We start from the raw sequence: 27418 nt of genomic DNA on the forward strand, positions 1-27418 counted from the left end.
ATAGTATGGGTCAAGACTTGTGGGTAACAGTGAGCTGGAGAGCTAGATAGGTCTGTGAGATGTCACAGGCTAGAGAGGAGTGAGGAAGGGCGTGATAAGAAACAAGGCTAGAAAGAAGGAAGGTGGGGACTAGCTCTGACAAAGCCTTGGAAGCCATTTAGAAGAGTTTGGACTGCTTCCTAAGGGCACCAAAAAGCCACTGAAGCAATGGAGTAATAGGATCAGATTTTCAGTTTTGGCAAATCACTCTGATCTGGCAGAGAGTAAAATAGAAAGCAAAGGAAAACTGTTTGGAAACTCCTTTAAAATTTTCAAGCAGGAGGTGATGACAGCCTAAACTAAGGGGTAGAGAAAAATGGATGGATTTAAGAGATACTTAGGAAAAAGGACTAACAGGACTTGGTGATGGGTAGAAGAAGTCCAAGTTTTGTCTTGAGCAACAGGGTGGTGGACTGAAGAAGAAAAGGGGAGGAGAAGTGGATTTGCTGGCTGGGAGAGGGAAGTCTAGTTACAAAAAGTTTAATTTTGGGTATGTTTACTTCGAAGTGCCTGCTTCTCATATCTGCTCTTTCCTCTCCAATGCACTATCTCAGCTCAAGGGCAGCTCATCCTCCTCTCCAGACTCCTGGAAAGGGTTCAAGTTTGTTTCCCACCTCCAGACTCATAACAGGACAATCCACAATTTGTTTAATTATTTTTCTAAAACAGAGATCTCATTAGGTCGCTTCCTACTTCATTTAAGAAGCTCTGATAATTCCTTCGAGGAAATGCTGAAAGCATAATCTAGGAAAGAATTTCTGTAAATATCCTGAGTAAAATGAAACAGTTATTGTGACTTGTTCCTTCTAATTAGAGTTTTTGCCTAGAACAGAAAATCCTCAGGATTATCTTAATTGAATAAATACATAAATAGTGTCTTATTTTTCCATTTTAAAGGTTATACACACTCATTTTTCTCACTGGGAAATTGAGAAAACAAAACATCACCCAATGTGCACCTGCTAAAAAAAAAAATCTGTTAACATTTTCATTTTGTTCCTGTGCATATTTGTCTTTACTCACTATAATTATTCTGTATAAAGGATAATTTGTATCCTTTAATATAAATTAATATAAAATGATACATTTTTACACCATTAACTCCTTTTGAGGGTAATAGTGAAAATTTAAAAAGGGAGAAGCAGCCTGTGGAATCAGAGATCCTAAAAAATACAAATTATCTCATGAGACTGATGCTTACTTTTATCATTACTGTTCTGTCTCATTGTGTTCTTCATGACAATGGACTGGAAAGAAGTAATGAAGGGATAAGGCAGAAAAGGAAGGTTGAGAGAGCCTGAGTGCAGCCATTTTGACCGACACCAAACCCTAACCACCCCGGACAAGGAAGTTGCCAGCAAGTTACCGGCCCGGGCCCACCCGAGGATGGATGAATTACTAAGCCGGGTGCCTTACAAACTGTGCTTACCTTTCTGTGACAGCAGTTTATGATTAACCTTTATGGCCTGACTACGAGACAATGTTGGTCACACATGGGTTTTCTGAACATGTAAAAACATTACCATTACCCCATAAGGTAACTCCTGCTCGGGAGAGGACTCCTGCTCTGTCTGTGGAGTAGGATCCGTTGTCTGTCTCTGTCTCAATAAAGCTTTCCTGTAGCTAGTTGGCTCACTCTCAATTTCTTTCTCATGCAAGGCTAAGAACCCACTTGGCAAGCTCAGGGGGCTTTTCTCCCTTCATTGTGACACCCCTTGCGTCAGAAGGACCCTCATGGAAGCAAGAGTCAGAAGGCCTTTTAACTCCAGGGTTAGGAGAAGTAGAGACTTACACCCCACAGACAGGAATCAAACTGAGGATGGGAATTAAATACGTTTCCAGTTCCTGTAAGAGAAATGCTCAGGGACCATGACTGTAAGAACTTTGAAGGATTCTGGGGCTCTTATAACATCTCCAGATATATTATTTTAATTACTCTGTTTCTTCAGAGAGATTGGCAGTAAAATCCTTTATAGAAAAGGAGCTTCTGGGCTTTTCCTCCTGGACAACAAAAAATATAGAACTTACGAAAGTCTATCCATGCTTGATGGGGAAAAAAGGGGTTGGGGGGAGAAGGAGAAAGAAATAGAGTAGGAGAAAAGGATGGTAAAGGAATGGAAAACAGGCAAAGAGTAAATTAGCTTGGGAATGGGATTTGGACTGAATTGTTGGTACTTAAATGCTGAAGGGTCAGTAACAGGCCTTAGAGGATCCCAGCAGTAGCAGATAAACTCGTGAGCTTGCTATGTCAGCCCTCTGCGAATCTCTCTCAAACAAGTTCCTAGCAGCCACTATCTCCAGAATAATGACCTTCTCAGCTCCACATCTTTGCTCTTGGGGTTTCTTCTAACTCCAGTAGCCCATCCTTCCCCATCTATCTGTTATCTTCCACTCCCTGCCCAGATTTCTGAAGGAAAGGTTCTCCTACACTTTGTCTGCCAGCTCCATGGTTTTCTCTCCTTTGGGTTCCTGAACCACTCTCTCTCACCACAGTATACTTTAGTAATGTGCCAGGTGGCTTGGCAAGTAGACACTCCTTTGAGGCCAGATCATCCCCCTATTCAGGTCTCCATCACCAATGACTAGCAGATGACCTACAGATAATAACTGTTAAAATTTCAGGAAAAGAGAGGAAAAGAAGAAAAGGAAGTTATGTGAATCACTCTTGCTAAAGGAGGCAGAAACCTCTTCCAAGAACCTTCTGCTCCCTTTGTGCAAATAAGGAGGAAATCACCATGTATGGAGCCCTCTGGCACATGCATAAATATCCCTACAGTGCATAATCACTGGAATCCTCATGCCAGCCCTATGAGTGGGAGGTAATGTACCTGTTTTGGAGAGAGGCAAACTTAAGTTCTAAGAAGTTAAGAACCTTGCATACAATGGGATGTTGAAGACAAATCCATTCTGACTCAAGATTGGGCTGCATTTTCTATTTCATCATGTTGTAAAACAGAATGTCAGGAGGTAGCCTCCCTGAACTGATTTGCATGAAAGTTTATGTCTTGATGTCATGGAGCCAAAGATCAGCCAGTCCAAGGTTATAAAGTTGCCTAGAACATGTGTCTAGGAACTCCCTGTGTGGTATCTAAGGTTCCGGAGGGAGAACAGTGAGAAAGCCAATCCAGATCTTCTCTTCTACAGTAATTTGTTTTGTTTTGTTTTTTGAGACAGTGTCCTACTCTGTTGTCCAAGCTAGAGTGCAGTGGTGTGATTGTAGCTCACTGTAGTTCTTTTGCAGTAATTCTTTAAATGGACACCAAGTGAGTGCCACTTCCAATGTTCAGCCATGGCAATTTTTGCTCCTATTTGAGCCAAATAGATTTGCTTATTTTTATAGAGAGGGCCTAGACAAGCTAACCTCTAAACTCTATCTTATAAAAGTATTCTTTAATCCTGTAACAAAATAAGAGATTGCTGCTATAAGACTACTGAAAATTTCTTATTCCCCAAATTCTCTCAATGAATACATATTACTTGTATAATCAGAAAAACTATTATTAAAATTGAATAGCAAATAATCCTAAACATTCATACAAATGGGTTCCATATAACAGAGCCAACAGATAGCACCCAGAAAGTCAGATGAGAAAACATACATTTTAATTACACTACTTGTTTGCATAGCTCTAAAACACACTAACTTACAAAGCTTCCTGTCAAAGTCATATCCTCCTTCACACACAGGAATAATAAAATCTACATCCCTGTAATTTCCCTTTGAAATGCTGTGTTGCTATAAATGGCAAAGATATACTTTTGGGTAGTGTGGTCAGCCATTAGGTACAACCAGAGTAGTCACGACAAATATTACAGGAGGAAAAAATCAATGTGTCTGCAAGAACAAAGTACAGATTCAAAATAAATGTCAGAAGAATATTCACGAAGAAACTGGACAGACAGAAAAGATTGGTGGAGAGAATGTGACAGAATTGCAAAGAATTTGCAGGTTGTAATTCATGCAACTCCATTAACCAGGGGGTTTGAGAAGGGACAAGAAATAATTTAAAATAAAGATGAGAGTCACTGTATTTGACGAAACAAATATTTCATAGCCTTCGGATCCGTAGGCCACTGGAGATACTAGGAACACAGTACATTTAGTTATCAAATTCCCTGCTGCCACTACCAGATGGGGACACAGGCAAGAAAATTACTGGACAAACTGTTCAGTACCTCTACAGATATTAGACAATCATGCTGTCATAGCAACATGGTATATTTCTGATGGTGCTCTGGTAGCAATCTGCCAGGGCTTAGTTCAAATTATTAATTAGTAAAATTCACACATTCTTTAATTTTGGCAATAAAATATTCACAGTATCTCAATATTAAATAATTCAACAAACATTTACTAAATCTCTACCAGGAGAAAAATGAAATCCATGATCACAATAAGCTTATAATTAATAGATGGAATGAGATACAAAGAATTGTACAGTAACAACGTTCATAGAGTCCTACTTAGTTGGCATTAAATATATATTTATTGATTTTCACAGTGCATAAAAGAGTGAAAAAAAATCAAATGCTATGAAAAGTCTAAAAAGAATGTAGTTATTTCTAGCCTGGAAGAAATGGATACGGTTTAATTTCATTATGTAAATTAATCAAGAAATTAAATTTGCTTAATGAAGTTTATTCTAAAAAATATTTCTTCAATGGAAGTTCATCAATAGTGGTATAATTCTGAATAAAATGTTTATATTCATGAAAACGGGTCAATACCTCTTGGGATAAAGATAACAAAAGAGTAAGTCTTTACTCTTTCAAAGAGACTTGGTAGGCATATCAACTAAATTCAGTGATCAGGCTTTGGATGCTACTTGGAACAAATCAAATGTAAAATAACACTTTTGAGACAATTGAGAAAAACTGAAAATATAAAGTCTATCAGATCATATTAAGGGATCATTGTTAATTTGTTAGTTGTAACAATAAAATTGTGGTTATATTAGAGATAAATGCTGAGCTACCCATAAGAAAAATGATATACAAAAGAATATGTATTAAAAAATGACATAAAAAATGTTAGGGGAATAGATAAAACATGAATGTACAAAACGCGTTAATCATTGACGCTGGGTGATGGGGACAGGGAGTGTATTACATACTCTGCTTTTTCTAGAATATATGAAAAGTTTTCCTTAATAGAAAAATTTTAAATGTCCTTTAGTCTGTATGTAAGGCATAGTCTCTAGCCTACTATAAACACTCAACAAAAGTTAATTATTTTATTATTGTTACTACTACTATGAATAGTATAGGAATTCATGTGGTAAAGTGAAAAAAGCATGAGCTTTGGAGATCAAACTCCTAACTCTGCCATTAACTAGCTACGTGATCTTGAACACATATTTTAACTTTTTTGAACTGATTTGCTTATTTGTAAAAGGTGGTAAATAAAAATTTTCACCTCAAAGGGCTGTTACAGAAGTAAATGAGATGATATAAAGTACACTGGAAATTGTGAAAACATACAAATATTACCATTTTAATCCTTGCTCACAAGAAACTTATAACCAATTATAGATGAAATCAAATACAGATCACAATAATTTCAAAAGAAAACTGAACCAACATAGTGAGAAAATACTATAAAACTCCAGAAGAAAACAAGATGATTTCCATTTGGGAGAAACTAACAAAGGCTTCACAGAGGAAAAGACATCTGAGTTTTTGAAAATCAGCAGGATCTTTACAGGCAAAGATGAGGGGAAGAGGCACTATAGGAAGCAAACAAGAAAAATGGCTGTGGAGGGGAAGGGGATGTTGAACTTAGGAAGGGTGAGAAACTATACTTTGAAAGAACTAGAACTATAAAAAGAGTTTGGAGCCAGATATTGGGTGGTTTTGAGTACTGTCCTACGAAGGGGATTTTATATGGGAGGCAAGGTGGAGCCATTTCCATCTTTTAGCAGAAAAATAAAATTATGAGATTCTTTCTAAAATTTACCTCACTGCTGATAGATCAGAAACTGCTGCGGAATTGAAATGAGTACCTAAAGAATCAGAAATGTAAAAACATGAAGAACATGAAAGTCAAGGACAGAGAAGGCATCCTGTATGAAAATCAGCCAGAGTGCTGGCTTTTTATTTGCTAAGGAATACATAATGCATTAGAATTTTGGTAAGGGCAAAAAATATAGACTGGAACACAGGAAAGCTTAAGTATAAAAATTTTACCAGACTGTTATTATTTGGTAAAATGACACAAAAGGCTGGCTTAACAAAAAAGTGACAAACTCCTAGCAAATGATTTTACTGGACTATATTCATGTAGAAATGATTATAAATTATTAATTGTGCTTCATTAAATATAAATTAACTTTTGATGACTTGCTTTGAATTTTTTGTAATATCAGAAACCAAGATATCATGATATGTAAATGATCAAATTTTCATTTCTAAAAAGAAAACAATGCATATTTTAAAAATAATTCTTATGTAAGGGCACTTGAGCATTTTAGAAGACCACATTGTTAAAAAATTTTTCCCTTCCAATATCTGATAAAATGCAATAGTCTCTCAAAACTCATGTATTCTTACACAAAAACAGAGATTTATTCTTAAGGACTTTTTTTAAACAAAAAGAAATGAGGTCCTATAGGCTGACTCTATAATGCCAAATTTTCACAATAAATATTTTGTATATCAAATGGAATATGACTCAACAAGTCAAAAGCAAAACAGATATGGGAGGTGGGGAAGGCAGGAAGCTTACTCTTAAGCTACAGCTGGGATAGAAAAAGCATCACTAGCTAGAAAATAAGTAGCCATCTCTCTTTTTGTTAAATAGAAAGTCATGCTATGATTAAAAACAAACAAACAAAAAAGACCAGCATGAAGCTCCTAATTGCACGAAAGGTACATACAATGTTATAATTACAGTAGGTTGAAAATAATGCATGTTACAGCATACTAAAGTGGTTCTGCAATATGCAGCACTATATCTTACTTAAGTGACCACCAAACGTGTATAATTTGAGGGCAGCCTATCCCATCTGGCTGAAAGGCAGTAATTCTGCTTCACTTACTGGAAAGACTATGTGCTGTGCCATAAAATCTCACACAGAAAACATAAAGGATTAAAAAAATTAATTTTATTATAAATAAGACATAGGCTACTTACTTTATTTTGCTATGACAAATGGTGTTTATGGGACTGTTTTTAGCCTCCCAACAGATGCGAAATTGTGTCTAATATCACAGATTCTTAGGAAAGATAATATCATGTCCAAGGAAAAGGTGAGATTGGTCTTAAAGATGATATATCTTGAGATACCTCAAAATCAACACCTATTTTTCATTTCCTCATTGTCAAATTTGCCACTGGTAACAGAACAGTATTTTGAAATATCTCTAGAAACAATTTCAATTGCTGAAAAATTTCTTTCATGGACTTCAGCCAGTTTCTAGATGGCAAACAGAAGGTTATGTGGACTGTATCTATCTACAGGCAGTTTGTATTAAAAGCTTTCATTACATTTTATTGTATAATTATACCAATCCACTATTGGCTTCTCTGTCAATATTTAGTCCCTGAAGCTTCACTTCCAATTGACTTTTTATTTTTGAGTAGTTATCACTTAATGTTTTAGAAAGAGAGAAAGGAAGGAGCCTGATCAATTGCTATAAATGGTAGTTCATTTAGTTTCAAAATAAATCATATGATTCAAATACACATTTTCCCAGATGGCTGTCACTTTGCATTTGTGTGAAAACATCAGTAACACTACCCTAGGAGAGCTGAGAGTCCATGGTACTCTACCTACCACCTGCCCTTTCACTTGCCTGTCTCTTCTTTTTTTAATTGTCTTATTTCGCAAGATGGAAATAAGGGTGAATGTGAGAAGGTGCATTAAATATTGAGAGGCATGAAATACCATTGATCAATGAAGCAGGTCATTTTCAAAGCTATTGAATAAGAACCTGAGTTACTAGAACTTGGAAAGTACACATTCTTGAAAAAAGAACTCTCGTAGATCATCAGGACTCAGGCGAGCACAGAGAAAGCAAGCACACACCCTTCACACCACTTCTTAGCAAAGCACAGCTCTGCAGAGTACCAAGTTTGGCAACAAATACTAGAGGTGGCTTTGTACCCACCTCACACCTCCTCCAAATGGAAGCAGCCAGGAGTCTAACCATACAATCTTGCTCAGATCTTAACACAGACATTAAAATTTATGCAAACACGTTTGAAAAAAATTGAAGTTAGCCAAAGTATTCAAAAAGTTCTATTTAGGTTTTAACCAGCCACCTTGGTCTTATTTCCACTTCTTGGCCTGGTAAACTCAATTAGCTAAATACCAATAGCACTTAATTATAATTAAAAATAATTAGCTTTTCATTATTCTGTCTTAGTGATAATGCTGCCAGTCTCTGATCCTATCATGGGGCACCAGATCTAGTTGATTGGGCTATTTATTTACTCATAAGTGGGAAGTCCCTAGATTCTATCTAATTCATTTGTTTCCTTCATTAAAGAATTGCAAGCTCACAGAAGAAATTCAGTCAATTTGTCTTAGAATCCCCTGAAAATAATCCAACTAAGCCTGAATTTTAAATTCAAATTATTTCTAAAGCATTTTGGCTACTCATTAGGAATTTATTTTAGATAGTCCTCTAAAATCCAGTAATTTATTCAGCAAATATTTGTTGGATGTCTACCACATGCAAGGCATCCGGCAGAATGCAAAAATAAAGAAAATTCTTCTCAAGGAGCTCGCTCTTTCATAGAGATGGCAGACAGACCAATAAGTCTAACAGAAGTCCATAAGAAATCTATAAATGACCACCTCTCACAGTTCAGAGAGTGGAGTCAAACCTTCAAGCTGCAGTGTTTGGGAATATTTTATTAGAGAAGCATCTTAGAGAATAATACATCTAGAGGGACCCTAGAAAATACTCATTCCAATTTTATAATTTTACAAATAAAAAAAAGGAAAGAAAAAAAAACCCCTTATAGGAGGAATAGCAATTTACTCAATATCACATAGAAAGTTAAAAAACCTGGACAAGAATGTAGTCTTTGGATTCCCAGCTTACTTCCTCTCCATATACCACACTGTCACTGTGAACTTGAAGGGATTCAGACAGGCAAAGAATAGGGGAAACAAGAGTTCAAGTGTGCTGGCAAAGATGAGAGGCTGGGATATAACACTGGGAAGACGGTATGTTTAGGAAACAGTTTAATTTACCTGAGGACAAGAGTTTGAGGGGAGGAATGAGACTGAAAGCACAGTGGGCCACGACATGACAGTCTAAGATAGTTATGACTTTTTCACTAGATGATTTAATGAACACAGGTAGCAGAATTTACTTACAAAATCTAAGCGTTCCTTCAATGTTGGTACTATGATATGACACTGATGGTCTTAGAGGGTTCATAATGAAAAAACAGACAACTCTTCTGATATGAAAAAGGCCAGCTAAATGTAGCCAATTATACTGAATACAATCTTCCTTTGTCAACTCTTCTTTCTCCAAAGTGGCGGCTGGCAGAGTAGAGGTGATCCGCCGACCAGAGATAGAGTTTGTGAAAGGACTGATAGAAGTTCGTACAACCCCATGGCCCTGCCTTGCTGCTCCTGAGGATCCTCAACTTGCAGGATCTACCCAGCTGGCTCCCGAACCAGCTGAGACAGGTTTGCACATCAGTGGGGTTGCCCATCCCCACCAGATGCGACCAAGTACCTACAGAGCCGTAGCTGCTTCCCCCCCACCCCAGTCACCCCGTTGCCTAGCCCTTGGGTCCCTTCTTTGGGACTGGAAACAGATGAGAGGTAGCATATTAGATTTCACAACACTAACGTTTATATAGCACTACAGAATAATTTCAAAACACTTTCACAGCCTCTTCTTCATTTATCATAAAGCATAAGCAAGTTTCTGTTTCACATCACCCCTCACTCCGCATAGCTCTCCCTAATCCTCCAGACGTTAGAATATGCTCCCTGTCTGGGTACTGGCTAGGCTCTAATCTCAACTTTTTAGCCTGGAAGAGCCTCCTGAAACCCTGACTCTATTACCTGCTCAATTTTAAGTACTACCTTTGCCAAGAAACTCCCACTGCATTCCACCCACCAAACTCTTAGGGCATCGATACCATCTGAAATACTTCCAAACCACTGATACATCTATCATATCTTGACTTCTAGGAACCTTCTTTTTGAAAGCCTACTCCTCTAAAATTTATTCCTCAAGCCCGAGCTCTACCTAATCGTGATCTATTCTCTTTGCCATGCTGGTCTGCTGCGGCTGAGATGCCATTCAGGTGATGGCAGAAGTTCTGAAAAGGACACATTGTGTGTGCCAGAGTTTAACTTATAAAAAGTTTGTGAAGCACTTATAAAAAGTTCATGAAGCACTATGGGCTATATAAGACTTAAATGTCCACAGACTCATTGTTTTTCAAAGTGAGACAAGAACTTGACATCCTGGGTTTCATTTTCAAAGACCAAATACTGACTGTTAACTAATCTTTATCCTCCCACTCTGGTATATAGTCTCATCAGGAAAAATGATTTCTCAGAAAGAAAAGTAAGTAAGACTTTTCAAATTGTGGGAAAAAAAGGGCCACGAAACATTTATTGTTCTACTTTTAATTCTTGTTTAGAAAAAATGAAACAAGAGAATATTAAAGTACTTTTTAAACTATGCAGTGATATACAAATTTATTTTTAACTGGCAGAATTGAGTATTGTGTGAAGTATTTTCCATGTGTTATCTCATGTCATCCTTACCTTGGCCAAAAAGAGCACTCATTATTTTCATTCCCAGATTAGATATATGAGTCTTAGTAAGATAAGCAATTTGCACAAAGACACACAGCCATATGGAAAAGAGTTGTACCTCTAGTCAGCTAACTTCCAAGCCTATGCACATAATCAGTAAACCACTCAACTGGCCCATTAAAAAAAAAATGAACACTTTAAAATAAGATTGAATGGCTAAATATATAAAGTATATGTATTGTTTTTGTAAGTACCAAAAAAGAAGAAAAATAGAGACCAAACTTCTTTGGAAACCTTGTTACCTTTAATTTAAGGCCAATTTAAAAAACCAAATGTGCTGTTTGCTGTGGGTCTAATAATTCAATTGAGAAAAATTATCAGAACCCTCTAAGTATAAAATATATATCTGTTCCTTCCATAAACATATATGGAATAAATACTGTACAGCAGGTACCATGCTAGGAACCCAGAACAGAGATGAACAAGAGAAACATGGTCCCTGCCCTCGAGGAACATAAAGACAAATTGGGAAGACAGTCATTCTATTAAAATACATGTAAATACAGTACCATATGACTAGTGTGATAAAAGGGAGAGAAGGGAATAGAAGCAGAAGAAACCTAACTCAGCTAGGGACAAGGGAAGGCCTCCCTCCCAGGAGTTAGGGGCAGGGTGCATGGGAAGGGGACAGGGAGTGTTCCATGAAGAAGGAGGAGCCTGCACCAAGAATCAGAGCAGTGATAAGAAAGTGAAGGAAGCTCAGAGTGCCTCAGGCCAACACAGAGTGGGAGACAGGAGGGGCCAAGGCTTAGGACTAGAGAGGTGGGCAGAGGCCAGATCTTGTAGGACTGTATGCCATCCTGAAGACTCAGACTATACCTAAAGGCAATGGGGAGCCAATTTAAGCAAAAACGGAGAGTCTCAATCATATTTTAGTTTTACAATCTGGAAGCAGAGTGGAAAGTAGATCACAGTGGGCCTAAGGTGGGGGTAGAACTATGGTAAGAAACTATTTCTCTAACTCAGGTGATAGGTGATGATAACAGGGTCTAGGGGAACAGGGTGGACAAGAAGAGTAGCTACTAATGAGGTAGAATGGATAGGACTTGATGGGGATTGAATAGAGAGTGATTTAAGCCTTGAGGTAATTCTAAAGTTTAGAAGGTAGCAGTCTGTTATCCTTTAACTAAACCAGTCATTTAATTGGGGGAAAAAGAGAATTATTTCTAAAAACTTATTCCAACAAGAGGAATAAACCTACTGCTTTTAAACAATTGCTACTATTTATTCATTAGTATATGAGTTCCAGCCATAACTCACCTGGTTGCCAACCAGTAATAAGTGTTCTCCAAGGAGAAAGTCTTTGAGCATATCTTCCATCACTATCATGTGCTAGAGGAAAAAAATCTAGAGGTTAATTGTGTTTTGCATAATCAAAGTGAAGTAAGAAAATTAACCATAAATTAGATATCATCATGGAATGTAAAACATCTATTATGATAAACCAAATCAAATGCTTTGATTTTTTAAAAAAAACACAAAATTAATGCTGTGCTTATAAGTAAGTTATATAACCAATTAGGTCACTGATACTGAAAACTTGAAGCAGTCCACCTGAGCAAGACTAAGCAACTGACCAATATTTCAAAGAGTTTTTATAATTCAACTATTTTTCACTTATTAAACTATGTAGAGTTGACCTATAACTTAATATAATGTTTAAATTGACACTTGCTAATGTAAACATTATAAAGGCTTCCTAAAATAATTGAAGATTTCCATGGACCATTATACACTGACTTGCTCCTAACCATTACCTTTAAAGCTATGTATAGCTTTAGAATTAAAAATACATTATTTACTTTCCACTTGTTTTCATTTGAATTGTGATACAATATGATAAAAGAACAAAATTAAAGTCATTCACAATAGCCACAGAGGAAATTACATCGCTCTCTTTTATTCTGAGATATAAGACACTCATAAGTAGGTCACAAAGGCTCACTGGGGTTTGGCGGGAGACCTACATTCCAGCACAGTGAATATTCCTATTACTTTCTCTTGATTTTCTCTATCAAATCAATAGCAGTCTCACTAAGTACTGAAGTTACTGAAGTTCCCTATTTGTAAAAAAGGCAAAGCAACCTTTGCATCTAATACACATTGCAGACATTCTTCTAGTGTGTCACCTGTTTTTCCTTTTTTAAATTTAGTTTATGGTGTTTTTTGATATCCAGAAATTTTTCTTTTTACTTGTCAAATTTAACAATATTTTCTTTCAGAGTTTCTCTCTTACAAAGAAAAATTGAGAAAGTTTTTTTGCTCCTTCAAGAGCAAATGAGTATTCCCTGATGTTTGTCTTGGTAGTTTTTAAAATTCATTTTTTTTTTTTTTTTTTTTTGAGACAGAGTCTCACTTTGTTGCCCAGGCTAGAGTGAGTGCCGTGGCGTCAGCCTAGCTCACAGCAACCTCAAACTCCTGGGCTCAAGCGATCCTCCTGTCTCAGCCTCCCGAGTAGCTGGGATTACAGGCATGCACCACCATGCCCGGCTAATTTTTTCTATATATTTTTAGCTGTCCATATAATTTCTTTCTATTTTTAGTAGAGATGGGGTCTCGCTCTTGCTCAGGCTGGTCTCGAACTCCTGAGCTCAAACGATCCACCCACCTCGGCCTCCCAGAGTGCTAGGATTACAGGCGTGAGCCACCGCGCCCGGCCTAAAATTCATTTTTTAAAATGCTTTCAGATACACCATGGAGCTGGAGTTTTAACAAGGCTTGAGGTAAGGTGAGCATATCCATTTATTGTCCATTCTGGAACACTTTTAAGAATAAAAAGAAACACTATTAATAATTATGCTAGGACAGCAAGCGTAAACAGAGACTATCTTAAGTGAACCGAGATGTATGGTTACCCTATGAAAGGGAGTCTTAGAACATCTGGGTTCTGGTGGTAATACAGTCTGGAGACTTCTTCCTTTTCACTAAGATGAAAAGTCAGTGCCAATTTCCAGACAACACTAAGTTTTTCCAGTAATAAATGGGCTAATCTGCATGGGGAATATATAGAAAATTTGGAATGAACACCTGCATAGCCAGGTAAAAAAAGCAATGTAAACACTGAAAAATAATTCAAAAATATTTGTATTCTTATCTTCTTTACTATTCTCATGTCCTCCTACTTTGTGCCCTCATTATATCTAACTAGATTATTCAAATCAACAAACATTAGCTAATGCTAAAGTCACTGCCAACATAATTCCTCTCTTAGTCTCTTGGTTCACTTAGCACCGTAGACAATTTCTTCAAAGCCTCCTCTTGCAATTGTCTGTTTCTCCCAATTCCTTCCTACCTCCCTAACAATTTCTCTCCATAGTCCTCTGGGCTGGATCTTTTGCAGCACTTCCTTAAATATTGATTTTTCCCACAGCGCCTGCATTTGTTCTCTTTTTCTCCCTTTTGCATGCTTCTCTTTGTCGTCACCATATGGGGCAGAGCAGATTTGCGTGCTGGTACCCCGGCCCCCACCCGAGGGTTGGGGGAGGGCTGTGTGCAGTGTTGGGTACCCACATGTCAGTGTTCGAAGAGCTCTGACTCTCTTCTCCCTAAATGTTCTCATCTATCTCATGGCTTCAACTACCAACTCGACACTGATCTTCAACAGCAAGGCTTTCCTCCTCAACTCCAGCCCTATATTTCTAAGTGACATTAAACCACTTGGTTATTCCCCAATCTCCAAAACTCAACACATCTAAAACTCAGCTTCTTACTTTTTCCTCAACTTTCCTCAACTTCATTCTTTGTCTTCTATCTTTTTTCCCAATTAACAGCATCATTTTCTACCACCAGACCAAACCCCAGCAGCCTGCCCACCTTATTCCTCTCTTATCAAGATCATCAAGTCTGAGCTGTTAAGCCATCAAACTCAACCATATCCATCTTTTCTTTTCTTTCTCCACAGCTTTGATTCAGGTTTCTACCACCTCTGGCCTAGATTTTTATCAGCTGATTTAGCTTCTCTAACTTCAGTCTCTCCCTGAACCAATGTGTTCTTACAGTACTGACATATCATTTCTTTCTTCAAAATCTTGTCACTTCATTTTTCCAAAATTCCTTAAGTGACTCCTAATACTTTAGGAACAAAGGTCAGTGCTAACACGTTGTTCATCTAGTCTCAGCCTCGTCTCCTACAACTCTCCTTCTCCTACCCTGTGTTCCAGTCATGGACGCAATTTAGAAAAATTTTCTATTTATTCTCCCACCAGACTATAAACTCCTTGAGAAAGAATCTCTGCCTTTCATCTAACAAAAATCTCCACTGACTCTATCTCCTAAATCGGCCTGTAATGTGTCTCCACTCTGTCCCCGCTGTCATCTCCTTAGTTCAGATCCTTCATAGTTTTCACCTGGACGATTGCAGTAATGACCTAACTAGTTTCTGTTTGCCTGGGTCTAACTCCTAGACAACATTAAAGAGTAAAAGCAAAGTTAGCAAAAGTACAACTGTGCTTAAAATCTTTCTATGACTTCCTCATTCTTCTAAACAGAATACAAATCCCTTAATCAGCAAGGCCCAGATGATCTGCCCCTTTCCTAATTCACCAGCCTCATCCTTGACACTCTTCCATTTGCAGCTTCAACTGCATCAGTGACAATTATTAATACAATAGTTATATGTAGCTCCCTAAATGAGCTACCCTTTCATATAACCAAGTCTCTGCAAATGGTAGTCTCTCTACCTGTGAGACTCCCACCTTTGCCTGCTTAACCAATTTTCTATGATCATTCCAATCTAAGCCCTTCACCCCATCACTGCTACCACAGTAACCCACACACTTCATCACACTGTGTAGTAACTATGTGTACTCACTTGTCTGTTTCCCCCACTAGACTATGAGCAATTTGAGTCCTGGAGTTATACATGCTTGCGTATATATTTTAGTCTCTGTTTCCCAATACCTTAGGAGAAGGACTGACACATTGTAGATATTTTAAAATTCTTTCAGATCTAAAGCTCCTTGGGCTTATTAAGAAGGTATTAATCTCTCTTTCGTCCAAGTTCTCCTTACTGCTGCAAGTGTAATATTTCTTAATGAAAGATTTAATAAAATAATACTCTTTATCATGAACATTCAAAATCTTATTCATTCTTTCATTAATCCACTCAACACATTTACTTAGTAGTTACTATGTGCCAGGTACTTTGTTATTTGCTGGAGATAGAAAATAAAGAAAACCAGGATTTTGCCTTAATGATATGAAAAAACACATTAAAAAAAAATCAATTTCAACACAATGTGGTACATGGACAAGAGGGCATAGACAACAAGATGGTGTAGAAACACCTAAATCTGCAATAGGTACCGGAGACTACTGTTTCAAAGATGAAGTACAACATAAAAGGAAATAGTAATATACACAACGGAAGCAAATTTAATCAAGCTACTGTCCCTAGAATTGGTATAGCTAGAAAATTTTCATTAACGGTTAATTCAGAATGTTTTATGAAGAGAAAGTACGCTTAGAGACAGCTGACAAAAAGTCCCTCAGGGCCACTGTGTAAAGTTCACAGCAGCCCTGCAGTCCTCAATGTCTATGTCACAAACACCATGGCAACAGACATTGTGTTCAAGGGCACAATGGTCTTTGCTGCTGCTGAATTTCCTACATTCTTATATCCTGCGAAGTCTTTTCAACCTTTGCTACCATGGAATTTTTCAAATTGTCACTTATAACAGTATCCTGATTCTTTTTTTTTTCTTTGTTCCTTTCTACCATATGAATACAGTGTGATACCATCAATGCTTGGAAATAGTATATTTTCCTTATAATCATGTTTTTGTCTTTATTTGACAGGCACATTTTTTTTCCCCTCTGTTGTGTCTTATAAGTAACTTTATTTTCTGTTCAGTTGTCTACTGATTGTGCAAGAGCATTCTCTGGAAGGAAAATAAAACTTATATTAAATATTAGTTCATTGGCTATAGAGTTAATAAAAAGCAAGTCCAGGTTATGCCTTTTTCTATATCATAGGTAATAGTCATGGTTTTGACAGATTTCAAAAGTTTTTAACCAAGATTTTTATTGAGAAAGAATTCGTCTAGATATCCATACTGTTAATATAATTTAGGGATATAAATGATGGTATTCATTAAACAACAAAAGAATTGGGGAGTGACAGATTAAAAAAGAAATTTTACTTTAATTATGCTAACTCCTTAATACAGTGAAAATAGTAAAGCCAAATTCTTCTAACATAATTTGTAATTTGTAACATTACTTACATGAAGATTAGTGACTAAGTATTATAGAAAAATTTAAGTATTTTTTTATTATAAAAGAAACATATAACCACTTGACAGAAAATTTGAAAAAGAAAAAGATTTTTATATTGTGGGTAATTTTCTCTAAAAAATCCTTATTAAACATCTACCATAAAGCTGTCTAGGTATAAATTTATTTCTATGTCTTAACTGAAGGTCCATAATTATTGTTTACAAATGGGGAATTATCTACATTCATCCCTTTAAAAAAAAAAAAAAAGGAAAAGAAAGAAAAGAAAAACACTAGAAACTTGCAAGAAAAAGAAATGAGTATGAGAAAAAGGATGCACAGGACATAACCCTCTTTGAACTACTGAAATGATTTAACAAGCAAGGAAAAGAGACAATGAGTAGCTCTTTTTTGTTTTTAATTTAATAATGTATTCAATATGCTGAAATAATAAAAGAAAATAATGTATTCATTTTATTTACCCTAAGTACAGTATGTGTACACATATGTATATAAAATGTATTATCCTAATCATAGCAACAACAACTCCAATTTTCAAGTATCTTTGGAAAGGAAAGAGTTTTATTTTCCAATGTCTTAATAAAATATGTTCAATACTTCATTATGCATTATCTAAACTGAACTTAGGGAATTGCAAAAATAATTACACATTGATTTCCAGAGTTTACTATCACAAAGTAAATGACTTATCAAAGAATACAAAGCAATGCTCTTACCTGAATGTTGTCATAGAACAGAACATCAGGTACTTTCATTTTCTCATGGGCATTATAGATTGGTGCACTAACAGCACCAATTCTCAGAGATCCAGATGCTATTTCACCTAAACATTCCACATAAGACAAAGGATTATTCAGAGCACTGTCCTCAGAGAAGCCAAGCCACCTAACATAGAATATAACAGAGCTTCTATAATACCTGTGGGTTCTTCAAGGAATTTTAATCTAACATCTAAAGAAATAAGCTTGAAGGTGGTGATAAAACACCATAGCTCTATACTCAGCTTATTTGGTCAGAGACTATAACATATACATAAGCCAAATACCCATTAAAAAGTTCTGAAGTACCTTGAATATCATTTTCCAGGGCTCAACCATTGAAAACCCCTAAAAGAGAATCCCCCAGAGGTCCAGTCAAAAATACAGATGGATCAACCTACCCCAGACATCTCATATTGCTATTTTCAAGGGTGGTGTAGGATATCTATGTTTTCAAATAAGCACCGAGGTGGTTCTGACATCCAGCCAGATTGGACACCTCTGTCCTACACAATTAACTTGTAATAATTATTACTGTATTGGACCCTATTTGCTATAAATAGGTTGGCCTAGAATAAATTATGAGCTCCTCGAAACCAGGGAATTAAATGGTAAATTTCGTGAAATCAGGGAACACATCTCATGTGTACTCCCTATGGTAGCCACATACATATGTTCACTGTCTGACATGTTCCAAGGTCGGTAACATTAATAGCAGTATTGTAGTAATTGCTAATGATCCCAATAATAGAAGCTATCATTTATTGAGGACCTTCTATGTACCAGATCACAAACTAGGAGATTCATCTCAGTTTTTCTCATATAATTTCATGTAATTCTCTTAATAATGAGGCAAGAATTATGAGGATACTAAGAAGAATACACACTAAAGTAAGTTGTTTAAAATCACCCAGAGTACTGCTTAAAGCAGTCTGATATTTTTTCTATCATGTAATGTATATTCAATCTTTCGACTCTAAATAATATTCCATCCTGTGGAAATACCCTAGTAAGCCGATACACAATTACAATGCCTTAAACAATTCATCCATCTTTTTTTTTTTCCAACTTCAAATAAGAAAATTGCAGTTTGTTTCTCCTCTGGAATGCTATTTTTGTGCTAAAGCATTTTGAAAGACAAGGGGGGAAAGCAACATTTGCTTCTATAGAATACTGTGAACAATTTTGAGCTAAAAATAATTAAACTGTCACCCTGTTTATGAGTGCTACACATTTGCCAAAGCACAGTAGATCTTAACAATAACCTTCAATAGAAAAGGAGAACCATGAGCAGTCACACTGAGAGTTTACTATATGTTTACTACCATTGGCCTCTGAAATAGACACAAAAGTGTAAAGGGATAGAGCAGAAGTGTGTTAGTGAATCTACTATATACTTCTATGTTGGTTGAAATGACACAATTTCAGGTTCAAACAGCATCTGATACTATCTATGGTTTAGTTTAAGGAACATATCCACTCAGTAGATTTAGGGCTTTAAGAGAATTTAATTCACTCAGCCAATGTTTATTATTAAAATTTCAAGCTCAAAAAGGGAAAAGCACTCAGAGAATGGTGATTTCTCTGGGAGAAACCTGGCTAGCTATCTTCTAAGACACTCACAGGATGCAATCATTTTGGTAAATTTGTCAAAGTCCTCAGCCTAGTAGGCTCTAAACCTGATTTTGTCATCATAACTAAGGGCAAATCTAACTTTCAGGAGAATATTAAAGACATATGTTCTGGTCTCTCTCATATATATATATATATATATATATATTCTGATATAAAATCAGAATTGCAAACTATTACAGCAAAATGAAAACTGCAACTTTCACATGGACTACATGATACACTGGTTGCCACAATCAGTATATTATTTGGACGGAGACCTGCATGGAAAGCCAAATCCTTACCAGAAGGTTGTTTTGTGAGGATAGACCCTGACCAATGAGAGTGAATTAAATGAATTCTCCATGAGAGACTGCCTTAAAACTGAATGGAATCAGACAAGAGGAAAATGTCTCTTCACTTAGGTTCCTTATCCCCTACAGGAGGCTTAGATGGGCACTAATAACACTCACCTATAACTGAGACCAAACAATTTACAGTCTGAATGACAGTCTTTCTTTGGATATGTTAATAGACTCAATCAAACAACCTCATGAGATAACAAGTCCCAGAGTTATTCTGTATCTTTGAGTTGGCTCTGCATATCTGTATTCAGATCCACTAGTATGCCAAGTTTATAATTTTACTCTAAAAAGTCATCTTATTTCCTTAATACCAAGTTATTATCTCAGTGTAGACTCAACTATTAAAAACATCTACTACAAAGAGAACCTTCAGAGAGTGGTCACACACTGGATGTTTTTATAGAATAGGTAATTACATTTTAAAAAACTGAAACACGTTTGTTGTGCTCTAATTGAAGAATAGAAAACTTTTACAGGAAGAGCTAAATCTCTCTAAAACTCAAAATTATACTTATGGCTATCTAGAAGAAAAGTACTACAAAAGGCAATACAGGTAGAAATGGAAGGAGGCATGTAATGGTATTCTGATTATTATTTTAGTCTGTATCGACCTAGAAAAGTTTCCCAAACATGTACCATAGGATATTAGTGGCCCTCAAAATATGTTGTGAAAAGAAAACAGAATTCTAGACTCATTGGTGAAATACATTTGGAAAAAATACATTCATTGAAATTAGACAAGTTGATTTATAGCAAGAATTCTCACAGCCTTTAATATGTTAGTATCAATTATGGCTCTAAAGGGTGGGGAGAACTATATCTAGTATGTATAGAAATAAAGTAAATACTATAAGATTTAACTTATAGTATTATGTAAGTGGTTTTGAAACTTTAAAACAAAAAAAAAAACTAACAGATTCATTTCTTTAACCTAATACATAAAATAAAATGGATGCAAACAAAAATATTTTTATTGAAATTAAAATTATAAATAGCATCAAATGTTTGATAATTATTATTTCAGTTAAAAAAGAACCAAACACTCACATTTGTAATCCTTCAGTTCTGGTTCCACATTGTCATTAGTATTTATTTCTATTGAAGCATCTGCCAGATTTTTTTCTAATGCTAAACTAGCAAGGCTTGGTAAAAACCTGGCGGGGAGAGAAAGAAGAATGGATAAAGTCAAAGCATTCTGTGATTCTTAACTATCTTTTAACATACACACACACCCATTTACTAATTGCACCAATTAAGGAAGACTAGTCTGGACCCGTGAAATCCAAATCATGCAAAATTTTAGAATAAATATAAACTTTATGTATGAATTATATGTTCATGGCATCTCCTTTAAAGTAAAGTTTATTTGTAATTATCAGTACTCATTTATGTACATTTTGCAGAACAAGATTTAAAATAATTTGCTTTCTTTAGTGGATTTAGTATACCTCATAAATCTTGTTTACTATTTAACTGGCTTATCAAATTTTCTTAAATAGGTAAAACAACACTCTAGCCTGTTCTAAGTTGGCAATCACACATTCAGATCAGTGGAGGTGAATTAATGAGATTTTCTTTGCTTTCTAACACAAATTATTGAATGAATTTAAGATTATCCAGCCTGGTTTTTCCTTCCATAAGAAAAATACTTGCTTATCTATTCTATATGTATGTTGTCAAAACAACAATCTGGTGGAATGACAGACATATTCTTCAAAAACAAACAGATTATGACTATCATGTGCTTGAAACATGAAACAGTTTCCCACCACACAGTTATATTTAGAATTTATGATCCCAAGTGAGCCCAAAGAAATAATTTTTAATCCATGGCTACCTGTACTAATCACTACATGAGACAATGTTCCAAATAAACATACTAAGAACATATCCCCTCTAATTTAGGTTCTCCACAGTTCTAAATGGTTGGTGGTGTTAATAGTTTGCATAGCCTTGAGTCTAAGCTCTAACAGAGGAGAGGTTGATGTGAGCGAGACAGAAAATAGACAAGCACGTAACAGAACAGTCAGGTTTCCTGTCCCTATGATATTCCAACCTGCATATCTGACACTACCTCTTACCTATTGCCTCATTTGGTCCTAGGTTATGATGGGGGAATTTATATCGCTCTAGGTCAATAGCTCTTCAGTTGCACATCAAATCCAACTTAACTGTTGCTCATCTATGACCTTTGATCATAGTTCTTAGATCATTAGCTTGCTGTCCAAAACTAAGCCCTCACCTTATCTTCCAGCCCCTAAACTGGGCTTTTATCCTGTTTCCTGAGTCCTTGTCTTGGACCCAGCCCCAGCTTCCTCTCACCACTGGTAACATTAGGCCCAGTAGCTACATCTCCATTATTCCTATCAGACCACCTTGACTGGCAGTGACCACTTTCATGCTTAGACTTGTTTGCTATTCCCAGACATCCCTGACATCTATATAGTCTGTCTGTCAACACATCCCGACATTAGCCCTGTACTGCAACATTTCTGGATTGCCCTTCAAAGCCTACAAAGAACAGCAAATGGCACAAACGCCTCTCTTTCAACAGCAGTGGCATACATTGCTTGCTAATAAGGCATTCTTTCCTGCTGAGATTAAACATGCTTCCCAACTATTCTCAATGTAGCACACAGCACTATCAAATAATCAGAGGTAGCAAGAAAGTTGAAATATATTTGCATCTAGAACCTAAATTCTAAAAAGATATTGGCCCACTCAATAAATAAGGAGAATGAAGCATCTCAGGTGGTGTGAGGCCAACTCTTACTTTATTCCTAGATTTCAAGGGATTAGTTAACTCTTTCCTTTCCCATTGCTCATTGATATTTTCTACTTATTTTTTCTTCTCTTTTCCTGACCTTTGGTAAAATAAGTAAATAAGTGAATGTATAAAATATCACTCCTTCTATCCTACCCTCCCATAATCAAAGCAAGCACACATTCTGTTTCAAATTTTTGAAGTGTACTTATCACTATTATGAATATCCCAGTGTCTTTTAAAAATTATTATCACATTTATCATTCTTTACCACCAGCAAAAAATGAATTGGAAAGCCTGTAGTCTTGTTAGGGCTGGGTTATAAGAAAAACTAAAGAAAAACTGAACTATATTCTGAGAAACCCAGAAACAGAAGTATAGGAGTTACCATAGGCTGACTCAAATAACTGTGTCTCAGTAACAAGAATGGGACTGGCTCCTTAGATTAAGGAAAAGGACAGTAGCAGGAAATAGTAGTATGTTGCAAGGGTAGGCAATGCTCTCAAATTACCAGCTCTGGGAGGAAGAGTGAGAGAAAAAGACTGAGAAGCTCAGTGGCTATCAGGCAGTCTTTGAGTTCTATTTTGAATATGCAATTAATTAATTAATTTATGCTTGAGATGTTAAATCTTACACTTTCCAACAACATTGGAATATTTAAGATAACTTATGGTTCATCCTATTTATAAATTTAATTTGTTATATTTGTGCACTAATTTCTCAAGAAAGTTTTGTTAATTGAGACATCTGAAGTCCTTAAAAGGAAACAGAATATATAAAATATATTGATACAGTTTCAAACATGTGAAGGTATTTAATTTAGCAAAGTTTTATAAATGGGACCAAATATTTTTCAAAGGTCCTTAAAAGTGAGTATTAACATCTGCCAGACTTATAGAGTTAGCTGAATGCCTTAGCAGAAAAGCCTAAAGATCTATATTTTTTAAATTATAGCATTAAAAAATTGAATGTCAGTTTTTAAAATAAAAAATAAATCCCTGAATAGATTTTCCTGCAAGCAAAACCATTCTTCAAGAAAACAAAAAATTCACATCAATAATAACCAATATAATCACTTAATACTGTGTATGATGTTCTATCAGGCTTGTGATTTTTAAAAATTAATTAGCTAACAGTTTAAACATTGAAAATTTTATATAGATGTATTCATTTTATACTACAAGGGCATTCCTGAAAAATGTACATAAACTGAGTTTTTGATAAATAGAATACTTTCCTCATAACCTTAATATCAGAGACGGTTAATCTTCATTTCTGATTAAATTCTTATAACTCTGCCCAAAATTTCTATGCTAAAAGATCATTATCCCAAAATTTTCCAGAAGTAAATAAGTTATTGGAATACAAAATAATTGAATGAAGTAGAACTACTAACACAGGAACTTCTAATTAATTCTTCTACAATGTAGTTTTTGGAATGCAAAATACCTGAAAATTTCCTCATCTTCTAAATTTATTTCCCTGTGGTCTCTTAGGTTTTCAAATATCTAGAAAATGAATTATGTCTCAAGCTCTAAGAGCTGATGTCCATATTGCAGGCTAAGAGGCTTAGGGAGTTGTTAATTCAGATAAAAACTGTTGCAATCTAGATTCAATTGGCATAAACAAATAAATGAATAATATTTAAAAAACTAAGTAAGAAAACAAACCTAGCTAATATTTAATAAATTTAATGTTTAATAAATTTAGGTTGGATAATTTCTTTTGATTTTGTTTGCTTAATAAAAAATTTATGATATAAATTATATCAATTTTTGTTTTAAAATTTTCCACAGACTTCAATTCCTTTTCACTGCTTCAATATGGAATGAGGTCATTTAAAAAATAAATAAAACACTTTATGCACCAATAATTTTTTGGTTCCTTCCTGGCATTGTGCTATTCCGAAGTGGTAGTTAATAAAAAGGATTTTGATGTTATAGCTTTGCTAAAGTCAACAGATGATACATAAAAAAGATAGTTCTTTTATTATTCAATTACAGCTGAAAGGGTCATAAGATGATAAGAAAATAGAGTTTTACTGTGGTTGGTTGATAAAACTGAAAAAATTAGTTGATTATTCAATTCAGTGAAAAATGTATGAGGATGAAAAGTAAGCATTTTTTATTTTTCAATTCTTAAACTATGAAATATCTCAATATTTCAGAAAATTACAGAGAATATTATATAAAATTACAGAGAATATTAACTATTCTATTCATCCCTCTCCATTCCTGAAGGTAACTCTAACCCTAAAATTGGTGTGCACTTCTTGTCCGTATTTTTAAATTTTGCTCTGTAAGTATGAGTAAAAAATATATTGTGCTGTTTACTGTATTTAACATTTTATACAAATGGCAACATACACCAAATCTGCATCTGCAATTTACTTTTTTCACTTAATATTAAGTTGTCATGATACATAACTGTGGATATATGTAGTTTATTTCATTTAAACTACTGTACAGTATTTGATCATACAAATATATCAATTTATATATTTATTCCCTACTGATGGGCAGTTTGTTTTCAGTTTTTCATTATTACAAACAGTAATGCAATGAACATTCTTGTACATATTTCCTTATATACACATATAAGTCTATCTCTGAAGTAGATACCAAGAAGTGGAGTCGTCAAATCAGAGTATTAATATATTTAGGCATGAAGACACTGTGAGTTCAACTCTAAAGTGATGAGAGTTCCATCACAACAGTAGTGATGAAATTCCATGCCCTTCAACTCACAAAAAATTTTAAGTTTTATAAGTAAAAATTTTTAAAGTATAAAATGGTGCTGATTATTGCTTTACATTTCATCTCATTAGTCAGTAATGAGGCTGAGAAGTAGTTTTATACATTTTAAAAATATTTGTGTCTTAGAAGAGATCCATTAAGTTTTATACTTAAAATAGTAGAGGAAATATGGAATCATTCTGAAATTACTTCTTTTCCATATTGAATTGAATATCTGCCCAAAGGAGATGATAACACATCTGACAGAAACTCATTCCTTAATTCGCTCTGAGCTTTATTTAAAATGTTCTCACATTTTCTAAATAGGCTGTGTGAATGAATTAGTAATAAAATAAACTTTGGCAGCCTTCCATATTCTCAGCCATTTTAGGTTTCTTCAAACTTTGATCATTCTTGTTTATTTCTTAGATCAATTCTCAATTTAGTATTTTTATTTGCTTTTTTAAATAAGGGAAACTAAAAGGGTTTTTTTTTGTTGTTGCTTTTTGTTTTTTGGATTTTGGTTTTTTTTTTTAGAAACAGAGTCTTGCTCTGTCACCCATGCTAGAATGCAGTGGCATCATCATAGCTCATTGCAGCCTTCAACTCCTGGGCTCAAGTGATCCTTCAGCCTCAGCCTCCTGAGCAGTTGGGACTACAGGCATGTGCCACCACACTGGCTAATTTTTCTATTTTTTTAGTAGAGATGGGGTCTCGTTCTTGTTCAGGCTTGTCTCAAACTCCTGAGCTCAAGAGCTCAAGCGATCCTCCTGCCTCGGCCTCCCAGAATGTTAGGATTACAGGAGTGAGCCACCACACCCAGCCCGGAAATTGAAAGTTGATTCAACTACCAGGGCATATCTAACAGACTATAGAATGCTTTGGGTATCATTATTTCATTCTAATATAACTAAAGTATTATTTTCACTTAGACTCCCAAACTAAGTGCTAAGTTACAATACTTAGCATTCTGTATTTACTTCTATGAACTCATATCTACAACCAAGTCCTGATAAAATATTGTGTAGGTAATGAAGCTATCTCTCTGTATTGTCTTCAGTTCATAAATGAAAAATAAGCAATTGAAGCATTTTTTTCTAATTTTCATTTGGAAGTTTAATATTCTACTTAAAAAATAGGGAAATCAATTTTGTTATTTCTCATAATTATTAGTTTTTCAAAGAATTATTCTAAAGACGTTGGAGAGGAGTCTCATTGTAGCAACAGAGGCAGCTTAATTTAACTACAAGAAAAATTGTCACTAAACTGAAGAGTCACAGAGGGCAGTACAGATTCTATTAAACTGAAAATAGATTATCTTTCAATTTCTCTTATTAAGGAATGAACAAACAAGAAATATAGCCACCATAAAGATAATTACTAGATTATATGAAAAGAGTCTAAAAGAAATCTTTGGGCTTATTGTTCTTAATCTTTTTTTTCTTATTCTTTCAAAATAGTTACATGTAAATGTGATTCTGTAAGAAAATTCTATAAGCCAATGTTTTATAATCGCTTCCCAATTGGTATGAAAACTGTTAGTGTAGACTGAAAAAAATGTTAGTTTTGTTAAGTTTAGCCAACAAGGCAATACCATCAAGCATGGAAAGTTCCAACACAAATTTGAGAGGCAGTAAGTGTACTGCTTAAAAGCCCTAGCTCAAAAGGCACATGAACCAGCATTCAAATCCCAAACCCACTATTTTACTACTGTATGACTTGAACAAGTGACTTAGACAGTTTTCGCATCTATATAACAGCTCTTAAAATAGTTGTTATGCTTAAATAAGGTAATATAATATACTAAATTAAGTTCTAATAACTGAGGGCAAACCTAAAATATTAAATAGCTATATATTTAGGCCAATACCTTTTTAAGACCTGAGAATATAGACAATTAATTAAACATATGTTATAGTTTTAGCAAAGACCCAAGACTTGAATTCAGTGAGAAAGGAGAACATGCTTACCTGGAAAGGCAGGCTTTAGTAACAGCACTGTGAAGACTTTCGTTAGGATACTGTGACAGCCGACGAGAAATGCGTAACAGTTGTCTGGTAGAAAGTGATGCCGCCAATGATTGTGCCTATCAAAAGGCAAAGACAGCCTGTTA

At 35.3% G+C, this 27418-nt stretch overlaps 1 protein-coding gene across 1 annotated transcript in view; it reads right to left on the reverse strand.

Annotated features, from left to right (window-relative positions):
* Nucleotides 1-27418, reverse strand: part of VWA8 (von Willebrand factor A domain containing 8) — a 316757-nt gene that overhangs the window by 175884 nt on the left and 113455 nt on the right. Inside the window, exons 17-20 of the mRNA XM_069467672.1 lie at nucleotides 27276-27391; nucleotides 20854-20960; nucleotides 17789-17895; nucleotides 12099-12170 (exon numbers count right to left, since the gene is read on the reverse strand). Of these exons, the coding sequence (XP_069323773.1) occupies nucleotides 12099-12170; nucleotides 17789-17895; nucleotides 20854-20960; nucleotides 27276-27391 (402 nt within the window). The remainder of the gene's footprint in view (nucleotides 1-12098; nucleotides 12171-17788; nucleotides 17896-20853; nucleotides 20961-27275; nucleotides 27392-27418) is intronic.

This window comes from Eulemur rufifrons, chromosome 4 (assembly GCF_041146395.1).
Source record: "Eulemur rufifrons isolate Redbay chromosome 4, OSU_ERuf_1, whole genome shotgun sequence".
In the NCBI taxonomy this organism is placed as follows: Eukaryota; Metazoa; Chordata; class Mammalia; order Primates; family Lemuridae; genus Eulemur; species Eulemur rufifrons.